Below are 21,873 nucleotides of genomic sequence, written 5' to 3'. Positions count from 1 at the left end.
GGAATGGCTAAACAAGCTGTGGTATACAATTGTTATGGAATATTGTGCTAGAAGAAATGATAAAACAACTCTTAGGTACCACCTGACACCTATCAGATTGGCTAATATGACAAAAAAGGAAAGTTGGAACACTAATGCATTGTTGGTGGAGCTGTGAACTGATCCATCCATTCTGGAGAGCAGGTTGGAACTATGTCCAAAGGGCTATAAAGCTATACATACCCTTTGACCCAGCAATACTACTACTAGGTCTTTTCCCCAAAGAGTTCATAAAAAAGGGAAAAGGACCCACATGTACAAAAATATTTATAGCTGTTCTTTTTGTGGTGCCAAGGAATTGGAAATTATGGGGATGTCCATCAATTGGGGAATGGCTGAACAAGTTGTGGTATATGAATGTAATGGAATACTATTGTGCTATAAGAAATGATGAATAGGTGAATTTCAGAGAAACCTGGGAGGACTTACAAGAACTGATGCTGAGTGAAGTGAACAGAACCAGGAGAATATTGTACATAGTATCAACAACATTGTATGTTGATCAGCTATGATGGACTTGACTCCTCTCAGCAATACAGTGGTCCAAGATAGTTCCAAAGGACTCATGATGGAAAAGGCTCGGGGCGGCTGGGTGGCGCAGTGGATAGAGCAGTGGCCCTGGAGTCAGGAGTACCTGAGTTCAAATATGGCCTCAGACACTTAACACTTACTAGCTGTGTGACCCTGGGCAAGTTACTTAACCCCAATTGCCTCACTTAAAAAAAGAAAGAAAAAAGAAAAGACTCTCCAAATCCAGGGGGGAAAAAAAAGAACTATGGAATGTAGATGCAGATTGAACCATACTATCTCTATTTTTTTTTTGTTTTCCTTTTTTGAGGTTTTTCCTTTTTGCTCTGATTCTTCTTGTACAGCATGACTAATGCAGAAATATGTTTAATGTGATTGTACATATATAACCTATATCAGATTACTGCTGTCTTGGGGAGAGGGGGAGGGAGGGAGAAAAAATTGAAACTAGAAATCTTATAAAAACAAATATTGCAAACTATCTCTACATATAACTGGAAAATAATAAAATACTTTTATGGAAAAAAAAGAAATGATAAGCAGGATATTTTTAGAAAGGCCTGAAAAAACTTGTATGAACTGATATATAGTAAAGTGAACAGAACCAGGAGAATGTTGTCATGGTGACAGTAATAATGTTTAATGAAGAACTGTGATTGACTTAACTATTCTCAGCAATACGATGATCCAAAACAATCCCAAAGGACTAATGATAGAAGCATACTATCCACCTCCAAAGAAAGAATTAATATTGATTGAGCACAGACTGAAGCATGCTATTTTTTACTTTATTTCTTTCGTTTTTTCTTTTATTCCAATTTTCTTATACAAAACCACTAATATGGTAATGTTTTACATAATTGCAAAAAATATTTTGGTGTGTATGGGGACTTTCTTATCAATGGATTCCTTTGGAGTATAAGCCCATTATTGGAATCTCAAAGGATGTGGACATTTTGTCCTTTACTGGATTCTGACCTGCTCCTTGACCCTTGCCCATCCCGAGTCATTTCTTTAGAGTCAGTGCTTTCTTGTATTGTATGCTGTTCTCTAGTGCCCCAGAAGAGCCAGGCAGAGGCAGGAAGCATGGTGACAATTTTTTTTCTTGGCAGTATATACTTCCTGTGTTAATAGCTTATATGTGAGGAATTAATTCACATGAGGAATAATGTTTGAATCCTAATCATACATTGAAATTCTTCAGACTGTGTCATTAGGTAGTAGCTAGCTTTCATTTCAAATCAATTCCCCACAGGTACAAAGTATTACTTGTATGGTGTTAGATATATACCCATTTTTAGTTAGTCCAAAGGTCACCATTATTGTTTGCCTTTCCTTTTATTTACACGTGCCCTATTTTTAACTTTTATTTTTGCCATATAGAAAAAAATGAATGTGAGAAGGATTATTCTCATTTGAATGGTTGAGATTCCCTTAGTAAACGCTCTCTTCATTTGCAGATGGATAATGCCCGGGATCTGCTTTCCTTTGGGGGTCTTCAAGTGGTGATCAATGGGCTCAACAGTACTGAGGACTTGTTGAAGGAATATTCTGCTTTCGTGTTAGGTGCTGCTTTCTCCAGGTAAGCACCAGACCAGGTATGCTGCCATTTACAGAGCCAGAATGAAAATAACATTTTTGACATTTCTGTCCTACTGGGGCAGGAGGAGGTCTGTGGGAAGGTCTTCTGGGACTTTGACTGGCACATTGCGAACTACAGTTTGGGATATTCATATGGGAAGGTAATGAAGAACTGTTCCTTCCCTTGTTACATAATCACACAGAATAGTCCCTCTCCTTTAAGGTGTGGCTCAAAAGGAGAAAAAGCTCAAGCACCATTTCTGAAGACAGTATTTCCTGATTCCCCCACTGCTAGTATCTCTTCCCCCCACCAACTAACTTGTGTTTAACTACCTTGTATGTATTTATATTGATCAACTTTATATTCATGTACCCTAGAAGCAGCACAGTGGATAGACCATTGGGTTTTGAGGGCAGCTAGGTGGTGCAGTGGATAGAGCGCCAGCCCTAGAGTCAGGAGGACCTGAGTTCAGATCTGGCCTCAGACACCTGACACTTACTAGCTGTGTGACCCCGGGCAAGTCACTTAACCCAAATTACCTCATCCCCCCCCCCCCCCCAAAGTGATTTAGACCATTAGGTTTTGAGTCGGGAAAACCTGAATTCTAATCTAGCCTCAAATACTCAACTAGCTATATGATCTTGGGCAAATCGCTTAATCTCTGTCTGCCTTATAAAATAGGGATACCCATACTATAAAATAGGCATACCCATCTCCAAGGGTTGTTGTGAGGATCAAATAAGATAATATTTGTAAAGCACTTAGCACAGTGCCTGACACAGAGTAGGAACTTAATACATCTTACCTTCTTCCCTCTCTTCTAGCCCCCCTCCTCCTTTTATATTTTTGTCTTCAGTCAAGATGGTACTGGCAAGTAGGGATTTTTCATTCTTTCTCTTTGTATCTCCAGCATCTGGTATGTATTTGGTATATAGTAGGTGCTTAGTAGGAAGTTTTCCCTGACATCAGGCCTAAATTTGCCTTTGTAATTTTCACTTGTTAGACTTGGTTATGCCCTTTAGGGTTAAACAACAATTTAAGCCCTCTTCCATCCAAAGCTCTTCAGATACTGGAAGACAACCTCTACCATGCCTTTTTGGACACGCACCTCCAAATTTTGTTCTCAGTGTTTAGTATGCCCAATTCCTTCTAAGATTTGTACTCAAGACATTTCCCCCTTTTGTTCCCTTCCTGGACACTGGCCAGCTCTTTAGGGTCCTTCTTGTCCTCCAGAACTGCACTCAAAGCTCTGTGTGTGTTGTGACTGGGGCTCAGCGCAGAGGGATTTTTTCCTTTTTTCATGTAACCCAATACTGCATTGGTTTGTTGACCTGCTGTATTACACATCTGATGCACATCGAGTTTCTAGTTTTCTTTAACCTCTAGATCTTTTTCAGAGCAACTGCTCTTTAACTACTGTATTAGCCTCAAGTGACTGAATTTTTAGACTTTCTTCTGCATCTTGACTGTTCCCCAGCCCATATCTTATCTCCAAATGGTTTGTACCACATTTCTAAGGCAAAAAGTGAATAAAGCATTTAGAATAGCAGTGTGAGGGGGTGAAAGAGGGCATGAATCTGGAGAAATGTTATTGATAGGTAATCAACATCTGGCCAGGGAGGGCCTTTGGGGGGAATCTGTGTCTTTCTTTAGTCAGTAGCAGCCAATGAATGTGATACCCCTCATTTAGACATTAAGAACATAAAGTCTGACCTGTTTCTTATTGGAGGGCCAAAAAGCCATGCTGTGGTTTTTTATACAGTTTCTCAGGAAGAGTTGTTGAGAATTGTGCAACTACCCCATTGTTCCTCCCATGAGGGAGATCAGGTTATCTTTATATCACATTTGGTTATTCAGGACCACGATTCCTCCTACCTGTGAAACCTGCCAGGAATAAATTTCTTTCAGTCCTTTATAGAGCAGAGCTCCCTTGTCTGGCAGTAACAATAACATTTTGGTTGAGAAACTGCTCTGGCTATCTGACCTGTTGGGAATTTTATAGGAAAATATCTCCTTTGTGTTGATTTCTCTCCTCTAATCTGATTAATTAGAATTTGATTCTGATTAAAATTTACCAAGAGTTTAATACTTAGTGAAGGGGAAACAAGATTGGAACATATTGGGTAGGGGGCCTGTGGGGAAGGAAGTGCCATGGGAAGCTGCCTTTCTCATAGCCCTGTTATAGCCCTCTCAAATGCCGGGCCCCAGGTGGACTACTGAGAACTTGACTTTGTCAACATGTTGACAGGTTTTTCAGGGGTAACTGAGGCTAGACACTTGAGGATTGTTGGTTACTTACTCCCTACCCTTTATTAACCTCTCTTCCTCGATTTACATGATAAACTGTAGTTCATGCTTGGTATAGTATGCCATAAAGGAAGGAAATGTAGCCTCACATTAAGCCCAGGACCATCACTTCTTCTGGTGAAACAAACAAGAAATGAGAGAGAGAGAGAGAGAGAGAGAGAGAGAGAGAGAGAGAGAGAGAGAGAGAGAGAGAGAGAGAGAGAGAGAGAGAGATTGATTGAGATTAAGTGAGGACATGAAAAGAGATTTCTGGTGCCTCTGGTGATCCAAAGGACTTATTCTTGTGGCCTTTAAAAGCCATTAAACTTTCTGAAGTCCTGGACTCATTCAATTATTTCTTCTCCCATTGCATTAATTAAAATGTGACCAAATCAAACATTATTAGTCTCTTCTTTGGGAACCTTTTCAGTAATTCCAAGCCCCTTACTATAGCCATCAGTTTCAAAGCTTCAACACTGGAGTCCCTCACAGCTGCTTGTGCAAATACATTTCTTATGGAAAAATAACTAGCATCCTGTTCTTGTGGTGGATTTAAGAGAACTAACCCACAGAGCCGAGAGCAGTTGGATGGGGCCTTTTGATCTCCATAACTCACCAAGGGGCTATGCCAGTACACAGTGTTATTAGGACTTTTCAGTGATTGCATTAGCATAAGAGCATGTTAACATTTATTCAGCGTTGCTAAAATTTAAATAGAGATAAATATAAAATATTACGATTTCATGTTTTGGTAGCAACAGACTGCTGCATGCACAATGATTTGGCACTGCTTTTGATGGCCCATTGGAGAGCCATTAGGGTGATAGCACAGTATCATCAAAGCCATCAGAATACTGGTGGCAGAGTCCCCAATATTCTGAAAATGTCAATGTTTTATGCAAACAGGAACTTTAGGAATGGTAAAAATGTGTCTTCCTAGAGAAAGAGAACTTCAGTGTTCTTTTGTGGTTTATAAGAAGCCCTACCCCCTCTTTAAAAATACATATTTCTTCTCAAGTATTGACTCCCCAACCCCCTTGTACTTTGAGGTGGAATTGGATGTGACGTGGGTGTTCTAGGGCATCGTTTTCTAGAAATATGATACAGAGTATCTATATATAATATATGGGTTTGGAAACAGTCATGATGCTGAAGAAATGTCAAAAAATTCACAGTCATTTGAGGCTAATACAGGATGGGTGAATAGTCAAATAAAGTTGTTATTGGAATTATGGAAATCCAGGACTGGAGAAATCCTCTAGAGGTATTTGGTCTTCCCCCACCCCATTCTTATTTTTTAAATCTTTGGACCAGAGTGCACCTAAACTCACACAGTTATCTGTTCAAAACCTGGACCTAGAAATAGGCAGTGTAAGTAGTTGGCACTCAGTATGGCCTGACTCCACCCTTTCTATCTAGTATCAGCTTATATTAATGCTTTTCTCACAAAACTATAGTCTTCTCTGTTCCTTATAGATAAGGAACACACATATAAATATGTATGTATATTTGTATATATATGTGTGTGTATATATAGATGTGTCTATATATACACACACATATATGTATATCTACCTAGACACACACACACACACACACACACACACACACACATGCCCCTCATATTTATTGTGTTCATTCTTTACAGAATTCTGCATGTGCATGGTATGTCTCCTGATAGACTTTCAGCTCTTTGGGTAGTTGCTGTTTCATTTTTTAAAAATCTGTGTTTCTATCACAGGGCTGAGCACACAGTAGACAATAAATGCTTTTGATCAATTTTATCAATGAAGGGAACATGACTAGGGGACACTTCTTAACAAATTTTTGTAAATAATTGTGTGTCATGCCAGAGTCATGTTAAGCATTGTACTGATAAGTCAACTGTGTCACAGTTAAGGCTCAAAGCCTACAGTGTCCATAGTGTTCAGGGTGGGGCTGAAGTCCCATTCTCCCTCCCTCCATCTCTGTCTCTCTCTGTGTCTGTCTGTCTATCTCTCTCCCCCCACCATTTCCTGCCTTCTTTTTGGTATATACTTACTGTCATTTTTTCCCTTACCTTTAATCAAAACCCTGATTTATACATTGGTTATCTTATGTTTGTTATGCAATTAAAAAAAATTTTTATGTTAAGTTATATGTTTCCCGATGTTAATAGAATCTGCTTCAGATTTGCTGGGACCCTGCTTGCCCCCATTCATTCTCCACCTCATGACTCTCCAGTGCTCAGTCAAAAGCCATGCCAAGCCATTTTGCATGCAGTTGTTTGCTACCAAAACACAATATTGTAACATTGTTATGTTGATTTTATTTAAATATTAGTGACACTGGGTTTTTATTTGCATGGTTGGAGTAATTATATAAATCAAGTTGATCTTTCTTCTTATCATCTGGCTATTGTGAACATTGACCAACAATTAATCCCCAGGCACAGGATTTGACTGTTAGCATCCCTTCTTAGTCATTCTCCTTGATCTGTTTGCAGATACTGCCTCATACCCCTGATGCTCTCCCAGAGCTTGAAATCAACAACCTTCTTCCCCCCTTTCCTTCTCTCTGTTGTTCTTTCAGTTTGTTGATTGTAGTATCTCTCCTGAGGTTTTTGCACACTTCCCCGAGTGATAAGACCAATATACTCTTACAAGTCCCATCCTCATTTCTGTCAAGCTCTAAGATAAGTGTGCCCTTCTCTAGTCCCTTTAGCATCTGTTTTCGCCTTCCTCTTTGGCAGTCTTATTTTTAAGCCTTCTTATAACTTGGCATCTCACAACTTCTACTATATGTGTTCAAACCCGGCCCCCCCCCCCAACTGATCGACTAAATTTGAGGAAGGAATTGGAAGATCATTCTCTTCTCTCCTCCTCTCCCCCCCCCCCCCCAAGGACCTCCCAGTGATGAATTTCCTCTACCAATACATATCCATGTCAGTTCTGCAACTGAGAGTTTTAATGAGAGTCCGGGCACTGAAAAAAGTTAGTGACTTGCTCTGGGTCACAAACCAGTTGATTGGTTGTTGTCGTTTGTCCTGAAAAAGGATTAAAATGACATCACTATGGGCGGCTAGGTGGCACAGTGGATAGAGCACTGGCCCTGGAGTCAGGAGTACCTGGGTTCAAATCCGGCCTCAGACACTTAACACTTACTAGCTGTGTGACCCTGGGCAAGTCACTTAACCCCAATTGCCTCACTAAAAAAAAAAATGACATCACTATGCTAGATTCAAGTTACAGTGTATCTGCCTATGGCTAATCAAACCAGTATGAGCTAGGAAGGCTTTATCACAGGGCGGTCACAGATAGTTCATGTGAACATTTGGGTTGGATTCTCTACATCTGCACATCTCATGTTTCTTTTGAGTTACTTCGATTCTGCTTTGCTCACATCTGATGGACTTCACTATAATACCCCATGCCGCCTCTCTTCTCATTTTTATAGAATATCAGCTAGTCCCAGATTCAGAAACTGGCTTATGGCATTGCAGACAGGACTGCATCTGAAGTCAGCCATGGGACCTTGGGCAGGTCACTTTACTCTTATGTACCTTAGTTTCCTCCTCCATAAAAATCTAGCAATTGAACTGGATGACTGACCCCCGTGACTCCTTCCTCTTATGAGTGTGTAACTTTAAAATTTAAAGCTGCGTCTGTACCTTAATTGTCATTAAGGCCTCATTGAGGGCCTGGAAGTTATCAGTCATTTTAAAGAAGTCATACTTTGGGGAAATTGGCATTTTAGTATAAATTAGCACATGAGCCCTCTTGTCCTATACCTTGCTGGTATAGGCAAAGTGATAGAAGTTGTCTATAGGTAATAAAGAGAAGTTGTAGAACAGTTTGTACATGATAACTTCCTTAACCACTCTTTATGGTTGGCCCACACTATTGCTTAGCTGATGCACTTAAAACCAAATTCCAGGTCTCATTTTATTTATTTTTAGTGAGGCAATTGGGGTTAAGTGACTTGCCCAGGGTCACACAGCTAGTAAGTGTTAAGTGTCTGAGGCTGGATTTGAACTCGGGTACTCCTGACTCCAGGGCCAGTGCTCTATCCACTGTGCCACCTAGCTGCCCTCCAAAGTCTCATTTTAAAAAGAAAAAATACTTTATTTACTAACAGTTGTAAGTAGGGATAGGGATGGATGTGTCCCTCAGGGGAGGATTGTGATTTCAATGGGGAACTTTCCATGTGAGGAAACTCTATCAATGTAAGTTTTTGTGGACCAGTATAGCTGGCTTTTATGTCCCTTCTTAGCAATTTATGGTCTTTGAGTTTTGTATAGCCAGTTGTATAAGCAGTGGGTGCTTAAGTAATCTCATTTGGTGTATTTTTACATTTTGTTAAGAACTTTAATCTTTTTCAAAATTTTGTTACCCTAGATTTTATATCATATTTGTTTTCAAATCTCTCTCCCCCTTGAGAGCCATCCTTTGTCACAACGATTAGAAACAAAAACATTCAGTAAAAATACTCAATTCTTTGACAGTATATACAATATTCCACTCTCATAGTCTCCTATCTCTAGGGGGGAAAAAGCAGGAAGATGCATTTTTCTTACCTCTTTTAGGACTAACTTGATTATTATAATTTCATAGTATTAATTATCATTGCATAGTAGTACATTGTTTCCAGTTTTCATTGTTTCAGTTTGTTGTCACATTGTCACAAAATATTGTTACATTGTTGTTGCACATTGTGTGGTTTTTTTGGGGGGGCAATCAGGGTTAAGGTACTTGCCTAGGGTCACACAGCTAGTAAGTGTCAAGTGTCTGAGGTCGGATTTGAACTCAAGTACTCCTGAATCCAGGGCCAGTTTTATCCACTGTGCCACCTAGCTGCCCCTGCATGTTGTTTTCTTATGCTTACTCTGCTTTGTGTTAACAACTCTTTTTTGTTCATTTGAGAAGTGGGAATTGTTTTCACGTATCTTCTGTCAGGACAGAAAGCTGCCCCAGGTTCAGGTTGAACCTTGTAGGCATCAGCATCCACCAAAACCATAGCTCAGTACCTTCACGATGCCATATATTCAAGCAAAAGCCATTTAATTAGATAATTAAGTGACAAGAACAGATTTCTTCCCATGAATGCAGAGTTTTGTGGTATGCTTTTACTGATTATCACACAACTAGTAAGACTACTTCTAGGGAAAGATGTGTGGGAATCAGGAGGCTTAGGTTCTAGGAGTGGTTTTGCTATCTTCTAGCTTTATGACCTAGAGCCTTTGTCATGTAGAAGGAGGGAACAAGTATTTAAGCATTTATTAAACACCTGCTATATTTCAGGCCCAGTGCTAAGCACCATACAAATATCTCATTTGATTATCTAATAACCCTGGGAGGTAGGTGCTATTATCCCCATTTTATGGTAGAGGAAACCGAGACAGACAGAGGTTAAGTGACCAGGGTCACAAAGCCAGTAAGTACCTGAGTCTGGATTTGAATTAATTTTTTTCTGATTCCAAGCCTACCATCGAGTAACCTCAGGGGTGTAGTAGCTAGTAAGCCTATTCCTGTCAAGAGGGAAGAAACACATTTTTTTTAGAACACAAACTGTCTGTGGATCACAACACTCATTTAGGAAGTCAGCCAAAAAAAAGCAAACAATCTGAATTATAACCTTGTCTGGTTTTTTGACTGAATTTCTGTGTTGACTTGAATTCCTGGGCCCCACTAACTTTTTGACATTGGGTTAGAAAGCCTATTGAAATTCTTGTCTGCTTCCCTAGAAACCTAAGAAATGGTCCTGGGATGAACCTAAGAGTATGTTTCCTGGGACTCCCTTGAGCTGATTGGCATGCAAATGAACCTGGGGCAAAGACAAAAGGTCCATCCACCTCACTTTTCTTCCCCGTTCATGCCATTATTATGCATACCTGTCAGCAACAAAATTACTTGCTTGATTAAAGATTTCTTTGAAGCAAAAGCCTCCTATTCATAATAAGTTATTTGCTGAGAGACCAGAACTAAACAATGACCGCTTATTTACTTGCTGACAGGTATTCATAATAAAGGCTGGAGTGTAGAACAAAGGTAAACCATACCCTCAAAGCTTCGCCTAACTCTTGAGTTCTTCCTCCTAGTTTTATTATTTTGTGTCTATCAAAGAACATTATTGGACACCTTTTTTTTCTTTTTATCATTGCAGCGAGCCCATCATTCAGTCAATAAACATTCTACTCTGTCTAGGCACTGTGTTTAAATGGTAGGGATATAAAAAAGGGTTAAAAGACTGCTCTGTTTTCAAGGAGCTTATAATCTAGTGGGGAAGAAACAAGCAAACAAATCTGTATATACAAGCTATGCAGAATAAATAGAAGGAAAGGCTCTAGAATTAAGAGAGTTTGGGATACGCTTCCTGTAGAAGATGAGATTTTAGTTGGGACTTAAAGGAAGTTAGTAGATTATGATGAGAAGTGAGAACATTCTACACATGGAAACAGCCAGAAAATAAGCCTAGAACCAAGAAATAGAGTGTCTTGTTTGAGGAACAGCAAGGAGGCTAATGTCATCAAATGGAAAAGTACATGTTAGGGAGTCCTGGAAAGTTAGGAGGGGGCTAGGTTGTGAAGAATTATGAACAAATGGAGAATTTTGTACTCGATCCTGTAGCAGGATCCAGGGAGCCACTGGATTTTGCTGAGTAGCAAGTCAGACCCGTGTATTAGGAAAATCAGTTTGTTGCCCCAATGGAGAATGGATTGGACTGGGGAGAGACTTGAGACAGGCAGACCCACCAGCAGGTAGCTGTCTGGGAGCAAGATGATGAGGGCCTGCACTACAGTGGTGGCAGTTTCAGAGGAGAGAAGGGGGAATATTTGAGAGATATTGTAAGGTGAAATTGATAGACTTTGGCTTATAGGAATAGGATTGGGGGCTGAGACATAATAAGCAGTAGAGTGGAGGCTTCTTAAACTTTTTCCACTTGTGATCCCTTTTCGGTTGAGTAAATTTTATGTGACCCTGGGTATGCAGCTATATAAAGTAGATACGTAATCTTTTACTATTGCCATATTTTTTACAACCCTCACATTCAGTTACATGACCCCATATGGGCTCACGACCCACGATTTAAGAAGCTTTGGAGCAGAGGACCACACTAGGCTGCTGAGGGACTGTGTTGTCTTCTCCATTAATAGGGAAATTGGGGTAGGAGTTGGGGGGAGGGTCTAGAGAAGAAGGTAATGTGTTCAGTTTTGGACATATTGTTCTCTGAAAGGTAGTTGGAAATGGGAGGTTGGCAGTCAGCAGAGAGATTAGTGAAGGCTAAGTCATTATCATAGAGATGGTAATTAAATCCTTTGGAGCTGATGGGATCACCAAGTGAAATACAGTAGAGTGAGAAGCCCTGGAACAGGTGTCCCTGTAAGACATTTAAGGTTAGAGGGCTCGATCTGGATGAAGATCTAGCAAACGAGTCTGCAGAGGGGTCAGTATTTTTATTCTGCTTATGGATCTATTAAAACTTAGTTGTGGGGGCAGCTAGGTGACGCAGTGGATAGAGCACCGGCCCTGGATTCAGGAGGACCTGAGTTCAAATTCGGCCTCAGACACTTAACACTAGCTGTGTGACTCTGGGCAAGTCGCTTAACCCTCATTGCCCCGCAAAAAACAAACAAAAAACCCACCAAAAACAAACAACAAAAAAACCTTAGTTGTCCTTGTGGGATCTTGTGGATTATAGAATGTTTTGTTTTTTTTCTAGTTCTGGCACATTGTCTTTGAAGATCTTTTGGAACAATGTTCATATTTATTTTCCTAAAATCTCTGGGATATCAGTAATTCTGAGATTTCTGGGCTTCTCTTCTAGATTTGACCTTTAAATGCTTCTATGTGTTTTTCTGAGCCTGTATTTCCAGTTGCACTGTGTACATTTCTGCATTGTGTACAATTCACTGTAATAAATTGGTTGTTTCTCTGAATTTTTGTGATTTTCTATTCTTCATGCTAGTTTTTTCATTGTTTCATCTTGTTTTTTGTGGGGAGGGGAGGAAAGGCAAGGGCATCTTTTATTTCTTGCTTAATTTCCTCATGTGAATTTTTACTTTCTTTTATTTGTTCTTGTTATTTATTTAGCATTGTAAAAGACTTATTTAGATTTCTTTGTATAAAGAATTTATCCACCTACCAGTTTATCTTTCAGGATATGTTGAGTGGTTTCTTTTACCCATTTCTGGTGCTTCTGGTATCTTAGTCGATTCAATATAATTAAACATTATAGCAACATGCTTTATTGTTTATATTTCTTAGATTTTGGTTCATTTTCACTTTTGTAGTTTTCTTAAGTGTTCCATTGACTGTGTGAAGTATCTTGACTCCTTCAGTCCCTAGTAAATGTCTTTCGAATTATATAGGTCTTTTTCTTTTGTGTCTTATAGTGCCGAGCATAGGGGTATGCCTGGTGTAGTCGAGTTAATAAATACTTACCAAACTGAATTTATAGTCTGGATTGAAAAAAAATATTTGGGAATTTCCCATCTCCTGGACACATTCCTCTTCATCTTTTGAATTTCCGATTTTCTTACCTACCCATTGAGATTTCATTCTTTGCCCCACGACATTGTGGAACAATTCTGATGCCAGGGCTTTTTCTCTGATTTAGATCAGCTCAGGATACTGGTTTTTGTATTGACCCAGGCTGGAGCATGTTTACACAACACTTAGAATGACCATTTGCTCTACTTGCCTGAAAGTCTCTGACATTATGCTTGCTGGCACATGCATAATACCCTTGCCCACTGTCTTGTGATTTATACGGCTTTAAAAAATCTTCTTCAGTGGCAGATGAAGGGTGATGATTTAGATGATTTAGATTGTGAACTTGGGCAGGGACTATTTTCTGCCTTTTTTTTTTGAATCCTTAACACTTAGTGAAGTGCCTGGCATATAGTAGGTGATTAATAAGTGATTAGCTTGACATTTTTTTTTTTTAGTAGGGGAAGGGCATATGAAGGGTTCTAGACATGCTAGAACTGAGAGTAGGAAGGTATGAAATGTGTATAGAAATGAGAATCTAGGAGCATGAAAGATAGACTTCGTTTAGTCATTAATGTTTCTGTATTTTCCTTAGGTTTTTTTGTTGTTTTGTTTTTGTCTTTTGGGGGGGGGGCAGGGCAATGAGGGTTAAGTGACTTGCCCAGGGTCACACAGCTAAGAAGTGTCAAGTGTCTGAGATCGGATTTGAATTCAAGTCCTTCTGAATCCAGGGCTGGTGTTTTATCCACTGTGCCACCTAGCTGCACCTCCTTAGTCTTCAAGTTGATGGTGAATTTACTCCCTGAAACTGGAAACTACTATGGAGATACTGTGACTGAGGAAATACAGCATCAGGTTGAATTATGACAGGACTCTATAAAAACCAATATCCTTGAGCTTCTGAAGCTTTTCTGGTTCCTGGAACCTAAATGTATTTAGTCCAAATCCAGTCTTCCTTTTCCAGGGCTACAAGCTCCTTCCTGTGATAACCAGTTGCAAACCTTCACAATGAGAGAAGCAGCCTGGGCTAATGGAAGGGATACTGGGTTTGGAGTCATAGGCCATGAGTGTGAATCCCAGCGCAGACACTTGCTGCTCATGTAAACTTGAACAGCCGTCCCCTCATCTGTCCAACAACGGGGATCTACCTCTAAAGTACTATCCAGTTCTAAGCCTGTGATTCTCTGGTCCTTGTTGATCTCTCTTGGACTGGGCCCTTCCTCCCAAATGCAATGAAAACACTTGTTTCATCCTCCTCCTTCTTTGTGTTCTTCCAGTTGAATTTAAGCCTTTTGAGGGTAGGCAATGTTTTTTGTTTTTCCATTATCTTATCCCCAATGAGTGGCACTGAGCCTTGACTACAGAAGATATCTAGTTTGTTGAAGTGAATTCCCTCTGCATAGCTTTACAAACTCTCCTCCCTGGCAGGAACCTAGTCGTGGACTTCCCACACTTTCCTCACACATCTATATTCTTTTCTCTCCTTATTTGCATTGTCAAACTGCCTGTCTTATTAGACTCGTGAGACAGTGTCAAACACGATCCTGACCAGAGAATAAATGGAGGCACACCAAGGTCTGCCAGCTTTTTTATTAAACATTCGGAGGTCGGAGTTATTGGGGAGGAACCATTAATTTCTCTGAGCAAGTAGAACTTGGCGGACAGGATTGCAATCATTTTGAAGTCTTTCCTTCATTTCATCTAGCTCATTTCACCTTCCTTCGTTTGTAGTATCAGGTCTCATTTTCTTAATCTGTAAATTTAGGTAAGCCTTAGAATATTTATTGGAAAATTGGTATTAAATAAAGTATAGCCTAGTAGATTTAGGTTGATTAGTACCAGGTTATAGTCTGGATATAGGAAAATCTGAATAATCCAAAGGCATCCTTCCATTGCCTAGGAGCAGAGCTGGACTTTAGGACAGTTTCTGATGGGTTTTCTTCTATGAAGTGGATGAAGAGTTCCCCTTAATTTAAAAGATTATCTCTGCTGGAATTAGGAGGGAAAAGGTAGCTTTCTAACTCCTCTTCTTTTAATGTGCTTTGGGAGTTACTTCAATATTCAGTAAATACTTGTCAAATTGAAATTTTAATTGAATTGAATTTAGTGGCCAGAAACTACTGCCTATCCTAGAAAACAGCCTCAGAAAAAGTTTTTCTTGAACTTTCTCTTCCTGCCCTTCTTGCCAAAAATAGGTACTGAACAAACAGGAGAAAACCTGCCTTGAAACTGGCGCTCTTTGATTCATGTCTCAGAAAACCTTCGTGAGCTGAATCAAGCAACATTCTAGTGTCCTTTTTTTCTATGTATAATTTAAGTCAAAAGGGTCTGTGGTAGAGAGAGCCTTCTTCCCTGCACCTCTCTTCCTCCCATTGAATTCCAGTAAATGAGAATTTTTTATTGGTTTGTTTCCCTGTCTGTGGTGGGTTCTTCTGTAGTTACTTGCAGCAAAGGATGCGTAAGGATGGAGAGGGGCAAGAGAGCAAAGGACTGCAGCAATGGTGGCTTTCTCTCCTTGTCCCAGAGGACTGCACTGAAGGCTCTTTCCAGCTGACCCTGGAGGCACCTGGCGAGAGGCAGAACTCCAGGGCTCTTCTGATTGCTTGTCTGCATTTGTCGGGGTCGAGTGGTGGAAAGAACCCAGTCAGGAGAGGCCTGTGTGGATGAAGAGCTTGGCTGTCTGAGTCTCATTTTCCTTATCTTTAAAATGGGGATAATAATACCCGTTATACCTTCCTCAGGATGGTATTGTTAGGATCAAATGAAGACTGTGGTATAAATGTCAGTTCTTTCATTATTTTAACTTGTCAGAAGTGTGTGATAAATGATGTGTGTGATGGACTGTGTGTAATAAAGAATGGCTGCTTGATTGCTGTTGAACAAAAGATTTCCTCATATTGGATGCTACATAATTCTATTTCAGAAAGATCTTTGAGATCAGCCACTCGCTCAGACTGTCTTCCAGTCTCCTGTCTCACCACTGCATTTTCCTTGTGTATATAACCTTGAGGTTTAAAGTTATTTTCCCTAATACTCCATTCCTCTCTTTGCTTTTATATTGCATTTAGTCGTTTGCCTCAGTCCTACAACCATTTTGGTCAAGCTGCTTTGCTTCTAGGCTCCCTGGCCTTCTGGCTAGAGGGTCTGCCTGTCTTACCAGCACCCTGAGGTTTTTCCAGAGGTCCTCTTGGGCTCCCTTGATGGCAAAGTCAAGGTGGATTAGGTTGTACAAATTTCCTGACAGGAGCCTTGTTGCTACCTTCCCTGCAGAGGACCCAGAAATGTAAAGGATTAAGGAGGTTGAATACTTATTTTTTTAAAAATCCAGCTAGAAAAATGTGGTGTGAAAAATAGAAGTGTTACCCTCAGGAGTTTTTTCCTTATTTACAAAGTGGCATTTCCATTTTCTCAACTTTTATTCAACTGCAGAGAGGTTGAAGATGGATATTAAGTTGAACTTCGACATGGGTAGCATCAAAATCAGTGCTTGAAACCAGACTGAATTCTGTTGGCATGTAATAGGATATAAAACTCCCTGTCATGGGTTGATTTTGAATCTAGGACCTTGTCTTTCTACCATTCTTATTTCATAGTTGGGAAAGCAAGTGCCCAGAGTAGCCAAGGCAGTTCTGTATCACCATCCTAGGTGGGGACAGGGATGGGTAGGGATGTGGAAGGTGGGGTTGGGACACTGAGAAGGGTGTCAGTTTACCGAGACACAGAGAAGCAGCAGTTCCTAGCCCAGAAATGGGCTTAGTACCTGACTGACATACAACATTCCATGGATTTATGTTCAGAAACACATCACTGCCCTCCGTTCCCACATTTCAGCCAGTGAGTTACCCAGGGCCCGTGCCCCTGCCAGATAGATGCACTGAAGGCAAAAAATGAGAGTGGCTGAAATTTAGTACACTCTCTCTCTAGTTAATTCACTTTAAAAATCATGTGATTACAGGGAGAATGTGATAAGTGCAAAGGTAAGTACTATAAGAAAACGGAGGAGTGGGCAGTATACTTTCTGCTGTCGAGTTTGGGATGCTTTAGAGAAGAGGAAGAAGACCTGAATTGGACCTTGACAAAGAAGCAATTCATAAGCGGTAGCATAGGTCTAGGGCATGCAGGCATGCAATGAAAGCATGCTGAGAAAAGGTAAAGAGATGGGAGAGAGGTCATGGCATGGGCAGCAGTGCAGGCAGCCCTGGCTGCCTGGGACATTGTGAAGGCAGATGGTGAGAGAGAAGGCTACGAAGTTAAGTTGGAGTCAGCTTGTTGCAGGTTGTATGCATCAAAGTGGAGTTTATACTTTATTCCATAGGGAGTTGGGTAACTCCTTAGGAGTGATGTGACCATGCTGAAGACTGAGTAGCAGCCTAAAAGGGAGATGCCTGATGGGGGAGAGAGAGGCACTTTCTCCTTACTTAGGCAAGTAGGGATGAAGCTCTGAACAGGAGGTTATAGTGAGAAGCAGGTAGAATCAACAGGAACTGGCAATTGATTGGGATACAAAGGGTAAGGAAGGGCAAGAAAGAAATGATGCTTCAGGTTTATGAAGTTGGGGCTTTGATCAACAGACCTAGACAAGTGAGGAGGGGAGGCATGTGTTAGGGAGGAAAGAGGAGAGAACCTGAAAGTTATACCAATTCTCAGAGGCCATCTGATCCAACATGTACCCGACCAAGAATCCCTTCTGCCTCCCTCCCCCCCCCCTTTTCTCATTCTCCCTCCTTCTCTTGCCCATAAGAGCTGCCTGCTGAGGAAGCCATTTTACTCTTGGAAATCTTTAATTGTCAGGAAGTTTTTTCCTTACATGGAAAGGAACACTTCCTGTCTGCAGCTTCTCCTAGTTCTGCCCTTCTTGGCCAAACAGTGAGTCTTATTCTGCTTTGGCAAAATAGCCCTTTATATATTGGAAGACCTGAAATTTTCTCTTCACACTAAACCTAATGACTTCCTTCAGCTGACCCTTGTATGCCATATTCTCCGATCTTCTCACTGTTTAGGTTCTTTTTTAGACAGCTGAGTTGGAGAACTTGGCTGGGCATTGAATTAGTGATAGTCAGCTGGTGTCAGGACATTGGAGAGTAGAGCTCTGGGGACAGGTTGAGGGTCAGGATAAAACTCTGGGAATCTTCTGGGTGGAGGTAAAATTGTTGGGAGCCAGGGGAGACTTTCACTTGCTTTACAGCTGAGAGTAAGTGTCCCGGCCCTACTGCTCATGAGAGACTGGGTTTGGAGGCCTTTTTCCCATTAGGGGAACCTATCGCCTTCTGGCCCACTGCTCCATTCTGCCTTACATCACTGCAGCAACACCTCAGCTCCTCCTTACCCCAGGGACTAGATTGGGAAATCTGAAGCTCCTACCATTTGTGGAGATGCTCACTGCCTTACTCTGCCTTTTGTCACTGAGATGTAAGAGAAAAGCAACAAGACCTCAGACTTCACTAATCACTCAATGCCCAAACAAAAGGCCTCTTCCTGCTAGGACCCAAAAGAGAGCCAAGCATGTGTTCCCCTTCCTGGAACGTCTTCTCGCTGTGCATTATCTTTTACCGGTTTTGCAGGATGCAAAGGCAAGGGAACTTCTGCTGACTGTGAGTTGTCCTACTCTTGAGGGCCTACCACCAGATGCCTGATACAACCTCCCATCTTCCCTGGTATTTGAGAGAGAACAGAGCTTCTTTTGCTCTTTTCTTATTACTCTTTGAGAGCCCCATTCTCTTTCCATCATGCAGGCTTGCAGCCTTGGTGTCTTTCTTGATTTTCTTATATCAGCCACTACAGCTTGTCATTTCTAGCTCCATGACGTCTCTTGCATGTAGCCCCTTCTTTCCACTCAGATATCTACCATTCTTAGTTGAAGCCCTTACCACTTCTTACAATAACCCATTATTGTAAATAGCTTTCTACCTGGTCTTTTCCTGTCCCGATCCACAGAGCCACCAAAGTGATTTTTGCAGTTTAAATCTGATCAAGTCACTTCCCTTCTCAGTAAACTTCAGTGCCTCCTTTCTTCTTTTTTGCAGGGCAGCGAGGGTTAGGTGACTTGCCCAGGGTCACACAACTAGTAAGTGTCAAGTATCTGAGGCTGGGTTTGAACTCAGGTCCTCCTGAATCCAGGGCTGGTGCTTTATCCACTGTGCCATCTAGCTGCCCCCTCCCTATTACCTCTAGAGTCAAATATCAGTTCAGTCTTACTGATTGGTCTCCCTGATTCCAGCCACTCTTATCTCCATCTCATACTCCACACTGCTTCCAAATTTGTGTTTTTAACCCACAGTTAATCCCCTGCTCAGAAATCTTCAATAACTTCTTCTTGCCCTAGGATATTAATCAACATCACCCCACCTCCCGCATTTAATGCCTGCTGTGATTTGACTTCCAAACTATCATAGCCCTCCCCTTTATGCATTCTCCATTCTAGCCCATCTTGCTTGCTTGTTCCTCACCTTGCTACGTCCTGCACTGCCCTTCTGCCTTTACTTAGGCTCCTCCTCTATTCCTACAGCACTCTCTCTATTCAGTGCTCTTAAGGCTCAGCTCCAGGACCATCTCTTGGGAGAAGAGTCTCCTGATGCTCCTCGATTTTAGTGCCTTCTTCTGGAGGTTAAGTCAATTAATTAACCTGAGTATAAGTTGTATCTCCCTGTCCCCTCTCTCCTAGAGGACTAGAGTGTAAACTCCTGGTGGTCAGGGACTATTTAATGTTTATTTTTGTATTTCCACTACCCTACACATAGCTGGTAATGATTTAAAGCTTGTTGAATTGAATGGAAAGCCAGAAGATGCCATTGAGATTAGGGTTGTGTTGAGCAGATGTGTGGGCCTTGGAATGCTCAGGCTTCAGTTCTTATCTCAGTCCTTCAAGTTGAAAAAGCAGACTTGGGGCGAGAGGAAACCTGAGTTTGATTCTCTGCCTCTAACATTTGGCAGCTGTGTGATGACCATTGGCGAATGTGGCCTCTTGTAAGGCCAGAGTATGATCTTCTCTGAGCCTCATTCACTTTATCTGTAAAATGGGGATAATCATATAGTACTCATTTTCCTGTGCTTAATGTGAGGGTCAGATGGAATACTTTATGTGAAGGGCTGTGTTTAAACCTTAAACCACTTTGTAATATTACCTATTGTTATGTCTGATTTCCCTTTCTGTCCTTTTCTGTTACAGCCTTCTGGCCTTCATTGCTGCCACTGAGATTTATTAGACTTCACTTGGAAACACTGATCTTTGTCTCTTTGGAATTCTGTACCTGGAAAGACAGGATAAAAGTATAAATGACAGGTGTGGGAGCGTCTTGGATAGATTCAGGTGCTGATAAATGACCAGATCATCATTTGTACAGACAAATGTAGAATGCCTCAGATAAAAGCAATTGATAAACACATGCATTGTACCTCTTCTGTAAACTGCACTCTCTTTTTAAAAACAGTCTCCCCCAATTAATTAGAGTAATTACTAAGCGTATTTTCTTGTTTAAATGAAAAGTATACATGATTGTTGAGATGAATAAAAATGTTTACCGATGATAGTTTTTTTTCATGAGTACTATGACTCACAAAATGTCTTAGATTTTAAGTTTGAAATGAGTGTGCTGTTAGTTCTGATTAGGTTTTAATTGCTTCCAGTGTTTTGGTTTAATTCATTATTTTAGTTTCATGAGCTAAGACAGTCAAGGCAAGGCATTGAAATTTAATGGAGAAAGAAACCAGCACCTCATGCTGATTATTCTTTTCTAGATTTCATTTTCTTTTTCACTATGAAAACAAAATTATTTTAATCAATTGGATATATGCATTTCTGCTAGGTTGAGTGTAGCTTTGTAGTTACTGATTTTGGGGAGCTTGGACTGTCCTGATAGGCACAGATACTTTGTCATTTTGAAAACATGGAAACAGTAAATAAATACATTAATATATACACAAATATATAAAATATAAATAATAAAAATAAAAACTTGTCTTATTTTTAGTGTCTCCATTGGGAATTGGGACCCATTGAGAGTGTTAGCCAGGCCTAAATCAGACCACTGGGCTATAGCTCTTGCATTCCCTTGTTCCCTGGACTAAGCCATCTTGGTTGAGGTCCCAGTTGTTTGCTTTAACAGCTGTTTTATACCTTCTCTAACGAGAGAGCAGAAATCCTAGTCTCTTTTTCTTCCTTATACTGGTGTAATGTAGGGAGCAGGAAGCCTGTGGTGGAGGAGTTTCAGGTGCTTTTCTCAAGAGAATGCTTTGTTCTTGGGATTTGTGTTGTGAGAATTATTTCACAGTCTTAGGAATTCTGAATTGCTATAATGTTGCTGTTTATTTAAAGAAATCTTTACCCAAACTGAACATTTGAATGGCTCAGAAATTTTCCTTCAAGAAATGCATTTTCTTCTTGAGTGTTCCATGCTGAAATCAGTCTTAATTTCAGTTCAACTAGTGTGTAAAAAACACACAGTGAGTGATTATTAGTCCCTGAAGGAGGCAAGACAGATGGAGCCCAAAATGGAATTGGCTTTATGATTAATTGAATCCTTGAAGAGTTGAATAGAGTTAGAACTGATTCTGTCCAATCAGAGCCTGGAGATAGCTGGTGCTACCCTGAGCCTGTGTGAAGGAAGGGACCACAATAACACAGATTTATTCTTTATCAAAATGGATTGGATGGATGTAGCAGACGGCTCCCATTTTTAAACCATCGATGCAGTATAATTGGAATGGAAACAAACAAGATTAGACCCAGAGTACAGGTATTTGTGCCGACTGCCTTCTAAATCAATCAGAATACAGGATTTGTTCTGGAGGAGGTGTTATTATTAGAGTGACTCATGGAAATCCAAAGAGGCACATTTGGGGCTATCCTGCCTTGGGGGAGTAAGAAGTGAGGGAACTGCTTGGTTCTGGGCATTAGAGTGATGGGTGAGATGCAGTGATGTTCTGTCCTTTCCACATCTTAGAAGGGTAAGACAGGCCTCTTCCAGCCACTGT

The 21,873-nt window shown here is 40.7% G+C and overlaps 1 protein-coding gene across 1 annotated transcript in view; it reads left to right on the top strand.

Annotated features, from left to right (window-relative positions):
• SIL1 (SIL1 nucleotide exchange factor) overlaps positions 1-21,873 on the top strand; it is a 259,687-nt gene that overhangs the window by 200,094 nt on the left and 37,720 nt on the right. Inside the window, exon 8 of the mRNA XM_043985393.1 lies at positions 2,028-2,149. Coding sequence (XP_043841328.1) covers positions 2,028-2,149 — 122 coding nt within the window. The remainder of the gene's footprint in view (positions 1-2,027; positions 2,150-21,873) is intronic.

Source organism: Dromiciops gliroides, chromosome 2 (assembly GCF_019393635.1).
Source record: "Dromiciops gliroides isolate mDroGli1 chromosome 2, mDroGli1.pri, whole genome shotgun sequence".
NCBI classification, from domain to species: domain Eukaryota; kingdom Metazoa; phylum Chordata; class Mammalia; order Microbiotheria; family Microbiotheriidae; genus Dromiciops; species Dromiciops gliroides.
The sequence above is the reverse complement of the archived record's forward strand: the minus strand, read 5'-3'. Positions and strand labels throughout refer to the sequence as shown.